General features: G+C 38.6%; 1 protein-coding gene across 1 annotated transcript in view; it reads right to left on the bottom strand.

Annotated features, from left to right (window-relative positions):
* The window catches only part of FREM2 (FRAS1 related extracellular matrix 2), a gene marked incomplete at its 5' end in the record, with an annotated part of 325,864 nt that overhangs the window by 47,506 nt on the left and 264,038 nt on the right, over window positions 1-14,320 (bottom strand). The window contains 5 exons of the mRNA XM_081083504.1: window positions 1,191-1,522; window positions 2,894-3,025; window positions 6,734-7,037; window positions 7,890-8,048; window positions 10,052-10,182. Of these exons, the coding sequence (XP_080939630.1) occupies window positions 1,191-1,522; window positions 2,894-3,025; window positions 6,734-7,037; window positions 7,890-8,048; window positions 10,052-10,182 (1,058 nt within the window). The remainder of the gene's footprint in view (window positions 1-1,190; window positions 1,523-2,893; window positions 3,026-6,733; window positions 7,038-7,889; window positions 8,049-10,051; window positions 10,183-14,320) is intronic.

Here is a 14,320-nt window from a genome sequence, read left to right as displayed (position 1 = left end):
TGATCGCCCCTAACCACTCACCTGCCTGCCTCATAGCCCCTAATCACTTGCCTGCCGACCTGATCTCCCCTAACTGCTCACCTGACTGCCTGATCACCCCTAACTGCTTGCCTGCTTGCCTGATTGCTCCTAACTGCTTCTGCCTGCCTGCCTCATTGTCCCTAACTGCTCTCCTACCTGCCTTATTGCCCCTAACCACTCTGCCTGCCTGCCAGATGCCCCTAACTGCTTGCCTGCCTGCCTGATTGCCCCTAACCGCTCATCTGCCTGCCTGATGGCCCCTAACCACCTCTGCTTCAGCCCCCACTGCCACAGCTTTGTCCAGAAGGCCATCTGGAATGATGTCCCAAAGGTTGTTAGGTTGTCCGGTATAATTAGCATATTACACTTTTATTATTATAGATAATGGAAAAGCAGAACAATCTTTTCAGAAGAAAGTCATATACAAACTGGTTAATAATTGGATGTTTTGATAATTCTTAATTGCATACTCTTTTATTCTGTATTATGTAACTTAAACCTCTCAGGCAGGCAAAACTTAACTGAAACCTGCGAGTTGCCAGTTTTCACCTAATACAGAGTAGAACCCTAGGCAACTCAACTTCGCATCATAACAATGAGTTTTCTAGCTAGCAGTGGTAATGAAAAGAAAAAAATACTGACCTTAAAAATTAAATAGTGAAATTTTGATTTAAAAAAAAGGCACCAGGAAAGGATAGTAAATTTAGCTGAGCATTTTATGGTAAGATTTGGCTGGAGAGATGAATATAGTAGAGGGCAACATTTGCATTAAAAATGTCCTTGATACACCGGAGAAGTGGCCAGATATAATAGGATAAGCCTTAAGCAGGTAAGTGCAGGACTTCACTAGAGCAGCTATCTGGGTTGTATAAATAAAATATAGAAAAGTGTGTCAGAGGATGTATATTTTGAAAACTAATTAATATTTGGATTTTTATTATATCATAGCAGATTCAGAATGTTGTTAAAAATAGATATATTTTGACACATTGTTCCAGAAATAGACATGACTTTTCACACCATTCATGCCAATTATTTGGTCCCTCTTATACCTAATGAATTATATCACCAAGATGGAAAGCTGGATTTGGGATTTAGTCCAAATCTATGTAACTGAACAAGCCAACTGGTTTATCAGTGACCAACATTTAGATGTTAAAAATTCATACCTGTCCATCTGTTCCAACAGTGCCTCCACAATCAGTGAGAAGTTCTGACATGTCATAGTAGCTAACAAACTCCCACAAACAGGCCTCTAGGTTCAGATTTCGGTAGAAGCGTAAGGTACTTGAACCTCTGATAGATGAACTGTACTGATAAGGATACATCTCTCCAACTATTTCTGGATTTTTTCTAGCATCAGTCAAAAAACCATGATGGGTCTTTACTTCAGTATAATCCAAGAGATTTGAGCACTTGTGGTTTCCAATTCGTGTGCCATCAGGGCTGAGGGTGAGCTCGAAGTTGGAAAGTTCTTTAGTGGAGATCACAGGGAGCATGCCTATAAGGAATTGTAATCATTGTTACCATTCTTTTTTTAAAAAAATTATCTTTATGCTTGAAAGTATTACAGATCTCCTTTTTTCCTCCCACAATTACCCCCTCCTCCTGACTCCATCCCTCCCAAAGCCTTCACTGCACTATTGTTAAGTGTCCACGGGTTATGCATATATGCATATAAGTTCTTGGGTTAATCTGTTCCTGCCTCTCCCCCGCTATGCTCCCCTCCCTTTCCCTCTGTCTGAGACTCTCCAGTCTGTTGCATGTGTTCATGTCTCTGGATCTATTTTGTTTGCTAACAGCGAAGAGCTTAGAACACTTTCTAATTTCTTTATCTCTTGAGAAGATAGTCATAAAATACTGTAGAGCAGTGATTGTCAAAGTAGTATCTTAGTACCTTTTGGGGTCTTGGGAATTTTTCAGGAGATCTATAACATTAAAGCTATTTTTGTAAGATATTATTGGACTCTTCCACCTTATTCTCTCACTGTGGTAGGTCCGTTTTAGCCTGAAGGGTTTCTCCTCTGCCCTTTGCACCCCTGAGTCACATATCCAAATGGACCTATAGAGAGAGTGAGCCAATGTGGGACCAACGTTATGTTGTAAAGAGGTACAGATTCCTGTCAATCTAATCTGCCTGCTCAAAACAAATTTGGGTTTATAAAAAACAGACAAAACATTTTATAAGGGTGGGGGAGTTTACCTTGTAGTTTCTGATAGTACCTAACATTTCATCTCTCTTAGCTACTTAAAATATAACTAGCAACCGAGAAATAACAAATAATTACTTCAGGTATAAAGTGAATTGACTGGAATACAACTTGGAAATGTCTTCTGTATGTAGAAAAATGTTCATAAAGTATAGGTAAAATTATTGACTCACAAATTCTGGCCATATTTCCCTACCCAGAGAAAATGAACACAAAATACAATAATGCTAGTTGCATTCTTAATTTTATTTGAGTACCTAAGAAATGTCTTAGTTATTGCAATAAATATTGGGAGAGATTTCTAAAACTACAGCTATGAAATAGCAAATACATGTTGAAGGCGAACATTTGAGATACCAAAATGCTTTACTATAAGTCCAAGATCAAAAGTTTTGAAGACATATTTGTGCTATTTCATAATAGCTAGCATGTTAACCAACATTGTGTTTTGACATGTGTTAAACTTACCTAATTTTAGAGAATGCTTAAAATGACAGAATGTTAAATGGGCAGAAAGAAAGCAGAAACATTTGAAAGAAACAGAAAAACTTGAAGCTCAAGTTGCAAATTGAGCACTTATTGTCTGCTTAGTTAAATAGAGTATACAGTAAAATAAACCTGGTAATAAACTTTCCATGACTTTGTTTACTGAAGTCACCTACCGTCTGTGTGTGGCATCATGACCGTGAGCCTGATAAGGTTTGTGTACTCCGGGTCCTCGGGGCCCATGTAGCGCAACTTAGCTGAAAATGGCTCTGCTCCCACTATCCCTGGCACCCGAGGCTGACAAAGACCTAAAAATGAACACATTTATGCGAAAAGTAGGTAATGGACAATGTCTGAAGAGTATTTTAAAAATAGGCACTATGATTTTTTCATGTATTTTAATATTCTCTCTGGACTCAAGGCATTGCTGAGAATAGAAAGCAGAAGGAAGCAGAAGACCATGGTGTGAGAAGTAATTACAACAGTTTACTGGCTACTTCCTAACATCTGAGGTATTTTTAAAGCATTTGAGAAAATATATTTGTTCAATGTGATTTAATATGTGCTGAATATTCTAGGTTGTGAAGTATAATCACAAAATTATCTATAATAATAAAAGCGTAATATGCTAATTAGACCGGACAGCTGAACGACCTTCCGGATGTCATTCTGGATGTCTTTTGGACAAAGCCACTGCAGCGGGGGATGAGGCAGAGGTGGTTAGGGACAATCAGGTAGGCAGGTGAGCAGATAGGGGTGATCAGGCAGGCAGTCAGAGTGGTTAGGTGCGATCAGGCAGACAGGCAGGCAGAGAGGTTAGGGGCAATCAGGCAGGCAGTCAGAGTGGTTAGGTGTGATCAGGCAGGCAGGCAGAGTGGTTAGGGACAATCAGGCAGGCAGGCAGAGGCAATTAGGGGTGATCAGGTAGGCAGGCAGAGTGGTTAGGAGTTATCAGGCAGGCAGGAGAGCAGTTAGGGGCAATGAGGCAGGCAGGCGAATAGTTAGGGGCAATGAGGCAGGCAGTCAGAGGGGTTAGGGGCAATGAGGCAGTCAGGCAAGTGGTTAGGGGTGATCAGGCAGGTGGGCAAGCAGTTAGGGGTGATCAGGCAGGCAAGCAGTTAGGGGCGATGAGGCAGGCAAGCAGAGTGGTTAGGAGCGATGAGGCAGGCAGGTGAGTGGTTAGGGGCTATCAGTCAGGCAGGCAGGTGAGCAGTTAGGAGACAGTGGTCCCAGATTGCGAGAGGGATGTCTAACTGCCAGTTTAGGCCCAATCCCTCAGCCTAAACCAGCAGTTGGACATCCCCAGAGGGGTCCTGGATTGTGAGAGGGTGCAGGTCAGGCTGAGGGACCTCTGCCTTGTGCACAAATTCATGCACCGGGCTTCTAGTCCTATACAATAAAAGCCTAATCTGCAAATTGACTGAACAGCAGAACTACTGGTCTCTATGATGCCCAATGACCACCAGGGGGCAGATCCTCAACACAGGAGCTACCCCCAGCCCGCAGGCCCCAGACCAGCCAAGGCGGGTGCCAGTGGGGACTCCCTGATCGCCCCATCGGTCACCCCACAGATTGGTCCTGATCGCTGGCCAGGCCTAGGGACCCTACCGGTGCACAAATTTCATGCACCAGGCCTCTAGTTTAATATAAAGTATGAACAGACACAGTATGGATGATTGAAAATCAATGGAAAAAAAGTAAGTGTAGTTTAATGAAGTGATTTGATGTTTACTCTAAACATTAAATATACATTATTTGATCTTATAAAATATACATTATTTATAAGCTAATAAAACTAAAAAATGCACTAATTTTTAAAACAAAAACTAATGTGTCTTTGAAATAAGAGAACAAAATATTTAGTTTTCTCTATATATGTAATTTCTTACAGTATGTGTATTATAAATTATAACTCATTATTTCTCTTCTCTCTCCCTCTCTCTCTCTCTCCCTCTCTCTCTCTCTCTCTCTCTCTCTCTCTCTCACACTCAAGAATTTTGACATGAAAAATCTTTCTCCAATATTTACTTTAAGGTAATTTTAATGTTTTCATTTTAATATCATGGAAGGGACCGAGATGCTGAATTACAATTTGAAGACATCTAGGAAATATAATTTTTAACTGGTACAAAATTGGGGAATTAGGTACTTATTAGGACAGGAATAAAATCAGAGGGCAGGCCTCAGTATTTGGGCTGTTTTATTAGTAGGACTTATTTTAAGGTATTTCTTAATTTTTCTTTTTTTGGTACCAACTCAAAAGTTTGGTTTTAAGAGAAACTTAAACACCATATGTTTTAATCCCAATAAAAGGGCATATTTACTATACATGATATTAAAAAATATTGATCCTTATTACATAATGGGGAGGTGGTACATATACATTTCTTTATGCAGTAAGTATACTTCTAAAATCTTGTATGCAAATAGAAGTTTTAGAAATAGAATCTTATAAATAAACATTTATTTTAAAATCTAATTTAAAATGTTTTCTGTAGAGTGAAGGATTGGTTTATAAAGTGGATTTCCTATCTTTTGTTATCTTTAACCATATCCTATTCTCCACCCCAATGTGCCAAGCTCCAGTCCTGAACACAATCTCCCTTGTATTACCAAGGTCTGGGCACTTGTACATACTTCTCTACCTGGATGATACCTCCTCTTCAGTCCCCAGCAAACTCCTACTCATGCAACAACCAACTTGGAATATTTTAGCATCATATATGAGCCAATTTTCTAGGTCTGAACCTTGTATACTATCTGCTTCATTTTCTGATCCTCTCACATGCCTTCCATTTCTCTGCTTTTAGTTCCCAGACTATTCCATGTTTTTTTCATGCTTCTCTGAGTCATTACTCATGCCTTTTCCCCTCTGTTTTCAAGATTCAGATTAAGAATCTCCTGTTTAATAAAACCTTTCCTGACCCATTCTGGGTAGAACTAATCACAACCACTTTTGCATTTCTGTGCCCTGTCCAGACTAAACATTGTGTCCTCAATTTGAGTTTAAACTCCTTGAGGACAATAATCTTGCCTTATTTATTTATTTTTTAAAAATTCTGAGCATAAAGCACTTATATGCCAGCAGAAAGTCTGGTGTATGATAGGTGATTTTAAAATGTAGAATGAACAAATATTTGTTTTTAATAAATATATTAAAATGGATTATTATTTTTAAGTACTTATTAGTATAGCATATTATAAAATACACTAGTGGCTCAGTGCACAGAATTCGTGCATGGGGAGGAAGTCCCTCAGCCCAGCCTGCACCCTCTCCAATTGAGGACCCCTTGGGGGAAGTCTGACTGCCTGCAGTTGGAAATCCCTCTTGCAATCTGGGACTGCTGGCTCCTAACCACTCGCCTGCCTGCCTGCCTGATCGCACCTAACTGCCTCTGCCTGCCTGCCTGCCTGATCGCCCCTAACTGCCCTCCCCTGCTGGACTGATCTCACCCCCAACTGCCTTCTCCTGCTAGCCTGATCTCGCCCAGTCTCTGTGTCTCTTCGTTTTTCTCAGCAGTCCTCCAGGCCTCCCTGCCTCCCTGCCTCTCTCTTCCTCTTTCCTGGTTGGGAGGAGGCGGGGCCAGTGGGGGCTGCTCCACCCTCTGCTGACCCTCCTTTCCATCCTGGCCTCTTCAGGCCCAGTCTGTTTTGTTTCCTCATTCTGAGAGAGTGAGTTGGGATGGAGGGAATGAAAGGGAGAAAAGGCTGTGAGCTGGTGGGCACTGTGTGTGTCTGTGCGTGTGCATGGTTGTGAGTGAGTGTGAGTGAGTGTGAGTGAGGGAGGCCCTGCCTCCCTCGTCCCTGTCTCTACTGCCACAAGTCTCCACCCACCAGAGCCTGCTGCACACGCAGCCTGGGCATTAGGTAGAGTCTTCAGTTGTTGTGGATGTGATAGACCCAGGGTTTTTATATATTAGGACGGGGCATTTGAAAAAATTAATAACCAGAAATTAAACATTTATAATATGCCATGGTATCCCAATGACCTTTGTGTGAAAATAGGAATATGTTACCTTCTTCTTTACTGATGGTTACGATAGGGCTCATCAGCTCCAGGCCTTCATTGCCATTGGTATTGACAGCACGAGCCGCACACTGTACCCTGGAGCCAGGTTGAAAGTATATGGAGTCTAAAGTGATCATCTTGGATGATGTAAAATAGGTGTCAAAGTCCACTTCTTTCATGGGGCTGGTCACACCATCAGTGCCAGTGGGTGCACTAATCAGCCATCGGTACAGAGTCAAAGTATCATTGATGTTCTCACTTGTACAAATAGAACCTGTTTTGTCATAGTTTGAATATTTAGGATTGCAAGCCTATGGGGAACACAGAACTCTGTTAGGGTTACAATATAGAATAATGTGTAAACTATTCATCTCAAATTCCATCATAGTGCTTTCACTGATGCTTTTTCCCCCTTTAATTTAGATTTAAGTGTAGGCAAATAAAAGTGGAATAATAATATTCCATTCTTTAACTTGGTTGGTGTGGCTCAGTTGGTTGGAGCATTGTCCCATACACCAAAAGGTCACCGGTTCAATTCCAGGTCATGGCACATACCCCAACTGTGGGATCGATCCCGGGTTTGGGCACATGCAGGAAGCAACTGATTGATGTTTCTCTCTCACATTGATGTTTCTCCCTCTCTTTTCCTTTCTCTCTAAAAGCAGTGAAAGATAATATGCCACTTTTTTTGCTATTCTTCTGGATGTAACTTATGATGCAATTACTTCTTCCTGAAATGACTTTCCCTTATCTGACTCTTCTTTCAAACTGAAATTCCACCGGACCATCCTAAGCCTTCCCTTGTACATAGAGCTGCATTATTCTTGTGAATATGTTCATATTTTGTCCCATAGTAACTAATTTTCACAAGTTTTTATCTTTTTTATTTTTTGATTTCCCTGAGTGCGGAATCTGACCCTTATTTATTTTCCTATTAGTGACAGACACTGAGATAACATGAAATAACAATCTATGTACACATCACTTAATTAAGCTTTGTTGGATAAAGGAAGAAAAATGAGAACTTTGATTAATACCATATTTTCCTTTTCAAAGTAGTATTTTCCCACTTTTATTTCTTCATGTCAAAGCTAATACTATATTAGTTAAGCTAGAATTATTTTAAGTAATTATTTTACAATTTTCTTCAATTTCCTACTCACTGTGATACAGATGACAGGATAACCAGACACAGGTCCAGCATTCTCTTTAGCTCTGGAAGTATCATCATACATCAATAAGGACACAATTTGAGGGATAGAAGGAAAAGTGACATCTGCCATGCTGTTCATTTCTTCTATATACACAATGGCTTTTGTCACCTAGTGGGAAAAGATAATTATCTGTGATTATTAAAATATTTGACTCTTAGTAGTTCTATTGCACAGAACAATGCCATGATGCTTGGCAAGTCCCTGACTTCATCATGATAAAATTGCCACACGCAGATACCTTTCAGAGTGACAGGTCCTGTATGGTTTATTCTATGTGACTTTGGCACCTTGGCCATATCTTATGGTATCAGGGAAGGGTACCTGAGCCCAGGGCAGTATGTGTTGAACAAAGGCCCATGAAGCATTTGTGCTCTAATTTTTTTCTATAAATTGTGATGAAAGTAGCTAAATCTGTCTTGGAGTTGTTACGTAGAAGATCCATAAAAAAAGTCAATTAGTTGATAGTGGGAGAAAAGCTAAAAGACACCCTGAGAGAAGGTAGATCCTAGAGGTTATGTGATAGTTTGGGCTATGCTGAAGTTAGTGCCAGTATAAAAGCAAAGCTTTAAATGGTCAGAGCTTGAAGGAGCCTGAAGCACAGGCAGAGGGAAAAGTTGAGTCATGATAGGAGAGGAACCTGTGAACATGTGCTGCTGGTAAGGTAATCAGAACACCTTGCTGATAAATTTGCCTTAGCTCCTGAATACTCTTCCATTATCTAACTACCATAGTTTCCAAATCTGTATTTGTAAGTGCGTTCTTAAAAAAGCTTTTATTACTTGAAGTGAATCTCAGTTTTTTTCACTTAAAAAAGTTTAATAACATGCTCCATAAAAATAACAAAAGACTAATTTTTATGTGATCAAGGCTTAAGAAAAGATTTTCTGCTCATACTTCTTTAATTTTAAATATGACTTTAAGAAAAGCAAGGCACTGTAGCAGAAATATCACCAAGTAGTAAAAATTACAAAATGGTAACCCATACTTAAGGAAGAAAATCTCTCTAATTTGATCTCATAAAAATAGTGAAACAAATAATAAAAGAAATAGAGTAAATTTAAGCATAGATATTATAAATATTGATCTGTTCCTAAATCATTTAGCTTTTTTTTTTAAAATATATTTTATTGATTTTTTTACAGAGAGGAAGGGAGAGAGATAGAGAGTTAGAAACATTGATCAGCTGCCTCCTGCACATCTCCTACTGGGGATGTGCCCGCAACCCAGGTACATGCCCTTGACCGGAATCGAACCTGGGACCTTTCAGTCCGCAAGCCGACGCTCTATCCACTGAGCCAAACCGGTTTCGGCAATCATTTAGCTTTAAAAATTATTTTAGGCCCTGCCGGTGTGGCTCAGTTGGTTTGAGCATCATCCCATGCACCAAGAGATCACTGGTTTGATTTCCAGTTCAGGAAACTTGCAGGCTGTAGCTGATCGTTGTTTCTCTCTCATCAATGTTTTTTCTCACTCTCTCCCTTTCTCTTCCTCTCTCTCTAAAACCAATAAAAACTTATTAAAACATTGTTTTGGGCTTAAAGGTAAAAAAATGTTTAAATTTGTTCATCTTAAAGAAAAATTGGTTGCGTATGCAACATAAATTAAATAAAAAGAAAAGAGGTGTTAGAACTGTAACATTTTGGGCTATGCTGAAGTGAGTGCCAATAAATGTTATATTTACTCTGAACATTAATTTAATAAAGCTAGGTTGTTGAGAAGGTAAAGATTCTTTGAAGATTAGCAAACTATTTTGTGAATTAAAATGTGTGTTTTAATGAGTTGTGCACTGAATTAATGGTCTCATCTTTGTGCTGAGATGATGCTTTCTCTCTGGAGATTAATTCTAGGTTGCTGTACATGGGCAGATGTAGGGCTCAGTGACTCTAGTCCTTGAGTTTCTACAAACATGATTTCTCAAACAAAAACACGAATCTCTTGATTATAATCTAATAGGAGCAAAATTTATTTAGGAGTTAAAAGGGATAATGCACATCTCCTTTATATAAGGCTTGTACAGAGTCCCATTACTGTATTGTACACTATGAGATGCTTATATGCAATTTCCCTGATAAAATGTTAGCTATGAATTTGTACCTGTATTTATTACTTACCTGTGTCTCTGCTATCATATTTTCATCAGGTTTTAGGTGAACAGTGAAGGCCTCTCTCATCTCTCTAACCCCATCGTGGATTACTTCAATTTCAACAATGTGCTGGGTTTCTCCCTCCTTAAATTCAATTTCTATAAGTGCAAAATCACAAATTTAAATATTTTACATATGAATATGAGTTTTTGTTAAGCTTTTTTGTGAGCAATTCACAATGTGAAATACATTTTACAATATGGACCAGTGTGTATGTGTGTGTGTGTGTGTGTGTGTGTGAATGAAATGGAATAAAAAGTTTTTTAAAATCACCTATTTCTACTATATTCATTACTCTAATATTTTCTATTCTATTCCATTCTATCCTGAAAAAAGTTTAATCATAAGCTACTAAATTTATTTATTGGACCTCAGTTTGAAAAAATGCTGAGTTATGGAAAGGATAATCAACAGTTCTAATACCAGGACACAACCAGAAAAACTTGCATCTTATTTCCCAAAATTTCTAAACCAACAGAACATAAGTCAAATGAATATGGTCACAGATATTATTGAATGTGAACAGTATTTACATTATGTATATATCTGGAAAAGCTGAATGTAAAATTAAGATTTTATCAACATATCAAATTATATCTTAAATTATATCTGTTATTGTTGATGTTAATCTTGGAAACTTAAAAACTTTTTTTAAAGATAAATATTAATGGTATTTTTTCTCTCATCCCTGTCCTTCCTCACTAAACAAAATTGCTTCATTATCTTGAAAACTAAGCCTAATTCTGTGAATCCCTTTGAACCCTCTTACTTTAAAATCCTGAAAATGTTAAAATTTAATTGATTTTATTGAACTCATGACTAAGCAGCTGACTATAGTATGAAACCCATATAAACTATTTTGTAGTTTTACTATACCTTTTAGAAAATGGCACAGAAGTTTAAATAAAGAAGATAATCATTCCAATTAAAAAAGATAACAGATGATGCCTTCTGATCTAACTGCAGTTCAGTCATTATAATTCAAAATTATAAGTCTTAAAATGAGGCAGAAGAAAATGTGTCTCCAATGTATTTTTCCTTTCCTACTTCTACTTTATAATTGTCAATTATAAAAAATAGAGGCCGAATGCACAAAATTCGTGCAAGAGTAGGCCTTCCTTCTCCCAGCTCCTGGCACTGGCTTCCCTCTGGCATCTGGGACCTGGGCTTTGCTCTGGCCACCACCAGGCACTCAGGACCTGGGCTTCCTTCGTCTGGAAGGACGTCCAGTCTAATTAGCATATTATGCTGTTATTATTATAGAAGTGTTTAAAACTGAGTTAGGAAGCCAGACTCATCTTTAAAATTAGTTCTGTGTCTAGATACAGCCATTTTACACATTAGCCTTACCATGTTCTGTCTTTGATTCCACATACCCTGAAAGAGCTCATGGCACTTGTTCCAAAAGAAAAACATAGACGATCATTTCTGGCCCACCAATTTGTTTAGTTTGACCGTGAGACATTGCATTAAAAAAATTATTTTCTAACACTTAAAAATCTGTGGATTTCATAGGAAAGTATAGATTTTTGAGTTCTTTTGAACTTTTCTGTCTGCAACAGTCAGCTGGCTATGATAGCACAGGCTTTTTTTTTTTTCTTTCTCAGCAGTGAATAGATTTTCCATCACTCCATTCTCACCTCAACACCAAAACACTTCCCTTGCTTCACTCATTCTATAGCTTGTCTTAGCCCTATAAGCATTCAAGTTTTGTAACCCTCTGAATTGCACAAACTCAATTTCTAAGAAGTTAAAAACTTAAGTGTTTATTTTAAACTAGAGGCTCAGTGCACGAAATTCATGCACTTGGGGGAGGGGGCAGTCCCTCAGCCCAGCCTGCACCCTCTCACAGTCCCGAAACCCTTGGGGGATGTCTGACTGATGGCTTAGGCCCATTCCCTGTGGGGAGAGGGCCTAAGCCGTCAGTCAGGCATCCTTAGCACTGTTGTGGAGGTGGGAGAGGCTCCTGCCACCGCTGCTGTGCTCGCCAGCCATGAGCCCAGCTTCTGGCTGAGCAGCGCTCCCCTTGTGGGAACGTACTGACCATCAGGGGGCAGCTCCTGCATTGAGCGTCTGCCCCCTGGTGGTCAGTGCATATCATAGAGATTGGTCATTGTGCACTTTGGTCCATTTGCATATTAGCCTTTTATTATATAGGATGTTAAATTATTATTTTCTTAGAGTACATGTGTTAGGTGATAGTTGTTTTCTCAACTATTTTAGTCTTTATCTGTTACTTTAAACATTTTTAGCATAAATATTTCACCTTGTATTCTATATTTAAGTTTTTCTGTTTATTTGAAATGACTGATTTAAATTTGTAACATAAAAGGAAAAATTAGAGCATAGTATTTCAGAAAATATTTCCTTTTTTGGTATGCTTTAATTCTCTTTATCTTTTTTAAATTATAAATTTAAATTTATTTTTTACTTAACTACAGTTGTTGTATAATATTATATTGGTTATACTAGCTTCAGGTGTACAATATTAGGCATTTTTAACTTATAATGTGATTACCCCACTAATTCTAGTAAGTATCTGTCACTGTGTAAACTTATCACAATATTACTGACCATGTTCCCCTTCCCTTTTTCACTAACCTCCCTAACTCCTCCCTTCTGGCAAATCATCCCTTTGGCCTCTGTTCCTATGAATCTGTTTTTATTTTGTTTGCTTGTTTTGTTTTCAAAGTCCATGTATAAGTGAAATCACATGGAATTTGTCTTTCTCTGACTTATTTCACTTAGCCTCATACCTTGTAGACCCATCCATGTTGTTGCAAATTGCACCCCTAGGAAAACAGTATGGCGATCCCTCAAAAAACTAAAAATAGATATACTATACAACCCAGCAATTTCATTTCTGGGTACTTACCCAGAGAACACTAATTTGAAAAGATATGTGCCCCCCTATGTTCACTGCAGAATAATTTCCCATAGTCAAGATATGGAAGCAATCTAGGTGTCCATCAATAGATTAATGAATAAAGATGTGATACATCTATACAATGGAATGTTACACATCTATAGCAAGAATGGAATATTGCCATTTGTGACAACATGGAAGGATTAGAAAATAGTACTTAAATTTTTATTATAAACATTATAAACAGCAAGCTGACATTTATGTGATAAAAAAGAAACAGGCTGGCCCCAGCTGGGTGGCTCAGCTGGTTAGAGCATCATCCCATGCATCAGAAAGATTGTAGGTTCAATTCCTGGTCAGGCACATTCCTAAATTGTGGGTTCAATATCTGGTCAGGGAATGTACAGGAGGCAACCTGAGAGAAGTGTCTCTCTCACATTGATGTTTTGCTCTCTCTCTCCTTAACTTTCTAAATTAATAAACACATTCTCAGGTGAGGATTTAAAAAAATGACACAGGCTGTCATTTTTCTGACTGTCAATTTATTGCATAGATATAATTTTTTTGAAAGAGAGTAAGAGAGAGGGAGAGGGAGAGGGAGAGGGAGAGGGAGAGGGAGAGAGAGAGAGAGAGAGAGAGAGAGAGAGAGAGAGAGAGAGAGAAGCATGGATTGGTTGCCTCCCATACACACCCCGGCCAGGACATAACCTGCAATCTGGTATGTACCCTGACCAGGAATCAATCCCGTGACCTTTCCATGTACAGAATGATGCTCTAACCAACTGGGCCAAACTGGCCAGGGCTGCATAGATATAATTTTGTTTCTGTTTTAGCAAAGAATATTTGTTTTATTTCTAAGAAAAACATCTACTTCTCAAGGTCGTATTTTGCATATTTAGAAGGTGTTTCCTTCATATGAAACCTGTGTATTAAGAGGCTTACTTTAGTCTGACTGGAGTGTTTCAGTTGGTTGAGTGCTGTCCTGTGCACCACAAGGCTGTCAGTTAAATTCCTGTATAGAAACTATTGATGTTTTTCTCTCACATAAATGTCTCCTCTCTCTCTCTCTCTCTCTCTCTCTCTCTCTCTCTCTCTCTCTCTCTCTTTCCCTCTCTTTCTCTTTCTCTCCCTCTCTTTCTCTCTCTCTCTCCCTCTTACTAATCATGTTCTTGGGAACAATAAAAAATAAATAATAGACTTATTTTAGATCTTAAAATTTAGTGATAAGCAGTATTTTTCTCTCATTTTTGGTGGTATCTGATTTATTTCAAATGTATCATCATCTTATATAATAAAGAGCTAATATACAAATGGTCATCACACCCTCACACTGTCACACCATAACGACTCAGACACTCAACACTGGGAGA

The sequence above is a fragment of the Myotis nattereri genome (assembly GCF_964212035.1).
Source record: "Myotis nattereri genome assembly, chromosome: 2".
Classification (NCBI taxonomy): domain Eukaryota; kingdom Metazoa; phylum Chordata; class Mammalia; order Chiroptera; family Vespertilionidae; genus Myotis; species Myotis nattereri.
Note: the sequence above shows the minus strand (reverse complement) of the source record. Positions and strands in the feature narration are given on the sequence as shown.